This window comes from Austrofundulus limnaeus, unplaced genomic scaffold (genome assembly GCF_001266775.1).
Source record: "Austrofundulus limnaeus strain Quisiro unplaced genomic scaffold, Austrofundulus_limnaeus-1.0 Scaffold136, whole genome shotgun sequence".
NCBI classification, from domain to species: Eukaryota; Metazoa; Chordata; class Actinopteri; order Cyprinodontiformes; family Rivulidae; genus Austrofundulus; species Austrofundulus limnaeus.
In genome coordinates, this window is record NW_013952538.1 from 750,768 (window position 1) to 753,232 (window position 2,465).

The 2,465-nt window shown below is 47.1% G+C and overlaps 1 protein-coding gene across 1 annotated transcript in view; it reads left to right on the forward strand.

The window, feature by feature from the left end:
- The first annotated feature begins 266 nt into the window (after positions 1-266).
- The window catches only part of zmp:0000000529 (WD repeat-containing protein 20), a 6,448-nt gene continuing 4,249 nt past the window's right edge, over positions 267-2,465 (forward strand). Inside the window, exon 1 of the mRNA XM_014015908.1 lies at positions 267-994. Coding sequence (XP_013871362.1) covers positions 584-994 — 411 coding nt within the window. The 5' untranslated portion in view covers positions 267-583. The remainder of the gene's footprint in view (positions 995-2,465) is intronic.

Here is a 2,465-nt window from a genome sequence, read left to right on the forward strand (position 1 = left end):
AGGACAGCCTCTTGATGATAGAATGGCAGAAAACGCCACCGCGCGTTATTTAACGCCACCGCGCGTTATTTAACGCCACCGCGCGTTCGCGCGTTCTTTACGGCACCACGCGTGGTTTTCGCGCGTTATTTTGCGCGTTCGCACGTTATTTACGCCACCGCGCGTTAGGATTTGCACGTAAAAACACGCCCGATTTATGACCCCAACGGCTTGCCATATCTTTACCTCCCCGAACACGTCCGGTCCGGACCAGCAGCGGCCGACGCACCGTCACGTGCTTGACGCACGCTGAATGTCGCTCCGTCACGTACTTGACGCACGCTGAATGTTCGGACCAGAGGCAGAGACCGGGTTGAGGATGCTGCTCACACCAGCTCAGAGGAGCTGCCTCAGCGGGGTTGTCTACCAGCCAGAGGCGGTGTAAAATGCACCGAAGCGGACCGGGTGTTCTGCTCGGCCAGGCAGAGCTCGGCTGCAGCTCCTCGTCGTTGCTCCGCTTTTTATTATTGTAGTTTTTTTTTTTAATCAGTTATTATTTCCAGGTCAGAGTCACTGTTTCCTGTGCGGCTCGTTTGCACTAAAAATGGCCGGAGATGGCGGCGCTCTGAAGGATATCAATGAGATTAAATCCCAGTTCCGGACCAGAGAGGGCTTCTACAAACTGCTCACCCTCTCGGACTCGCAGCAGCGGGGCGGGCTGCCGCGGGGCCCGTCCGCCGGAGCCACGCTGGGGCCCGGGGCAGGAGCCGGACCGATCCCCGGCGGAGGGGTCGGGCTGCTGCAGGGGCCCGCCGCCGCCGCTGCCGCCGCCGCAGCTGCTGCAGCCTCATCCTCCTCCAATGCCGCAACCAACTCGTCTCCGGCGGGCTTCCTGCCGCCGGTCCGGGTCTCCATGGTGAAGCTGCAGCCCGAAGACCCAAGCGAGGAGTCGGAGCGGGTGTGCTTCAACATCGGCAGGGAGCTTTATTTCTACACGTACACCAACATCAAGAAGGTGAGCCCGCTCCGCTCCTCCGCTGCTACACTTAGCTTAGCTTAGCATGCTAATCTGCTAGCACTGATGCTGCAGCCTGAATTTGTTTAAAACCGAGCCTCTTGTGAACATTTAGACCACATTTTTTAAAAGTAAACAAATAAATCATTTGGATATTTTCAAAGCAGGGAAACGGTGATGCTGGATTAAACAAGCTGTTTATCTATGGATGATAATTTACAGTTTGTGGTGAAATTATTGAATAATTTGGGGACTTTTAATGATTTATTTGGCCTATTCTCTTCCCAAGATGAGATGATTACCTTGTGCAAGTACAGTAATTTTTACAAACAATAACTGTGTGCATAAATTTGAATTTGTTCTGTATTTTTTTCTAACCAGGGGCAACACTAAGGTGGGGGGTCAAAGGGGGCAAAGGCTTTCTAGATTATTTAGCTGGCTCCCTCCTGCCATATAAGTCTGCACAATATTAGAAAAATGTGCAATACTGTTGTAGAATATTACAATGACAATATTAGTTATTAACCCTAACCACATTATGATTCTCAATATTTTTATTTTGTTTTGTTTTTGTGGGGGGTAGCTTGTTTCAAATAATGTTATGTTAATATTATGTGTGTATCACACTTTTTACAAAAAAAGAGATATTTCTATGCCCTTCCTAAATTATATTTGAATGAACATTGTTTAACCTTAAAAGTCCAGTTTTTAAATTAAATGTTGCTGAAACAGCAAGTTTCTCAGTGGATCTGTGCTCCACAGTGCAGCCTAGGTGGAGTAGTCAAACACAGATCCACTGATCCTTCAACACAGAGCATCTTCAGAAGACAAGCTGATAAAATAAATGTTAAAAATCTGTATTGATCCATACATGCTTGAGTTGGATTTACTGAAATTATGTTGAGAGGTTATACTCAACTGAACTGAGTAAATTTAAAGCGATTATTCAATTTACTTTATAAGAGAATGTGAACTAACTGTGTTAGATTTACTGAATTCAGTTGAGTAGAACCTGTTGACAGTTAATTTAATTAAATCCAACGCAAACATTTAATTTTTTTTAGTGTAGTGTTTATTGAACCTAGAGCACTTCAGTACAGATGCATATATTGTTGCACCCCTATAGGTAATTGGACTGAACTTATAGAGCGCTTTATCAAGTCCCTCCGGACCCATAGTACTTTACACTTGTAGACGTTCACACTCGTTCACACACTGATGGTGGTAAGCTACATTGTAGCCACAGCTGCCCTGGGGCACACTGACAGAAGTGAGGCTGCCATGCATCGGCACTACCAGACCCTCTGACCACCATCAGCAGGCAAGGCAGGTGAAGTGTCTTGCCCAAGGACACAACGACTGAGACGGCTGGACGGGGGATCAAACCGGCCACTTCCTGTTCCAGGACGGCTCCCCTAAACACTCCGCCACAGCCACCCCAATGTATTGTTAAGATATTACAAAATTATGT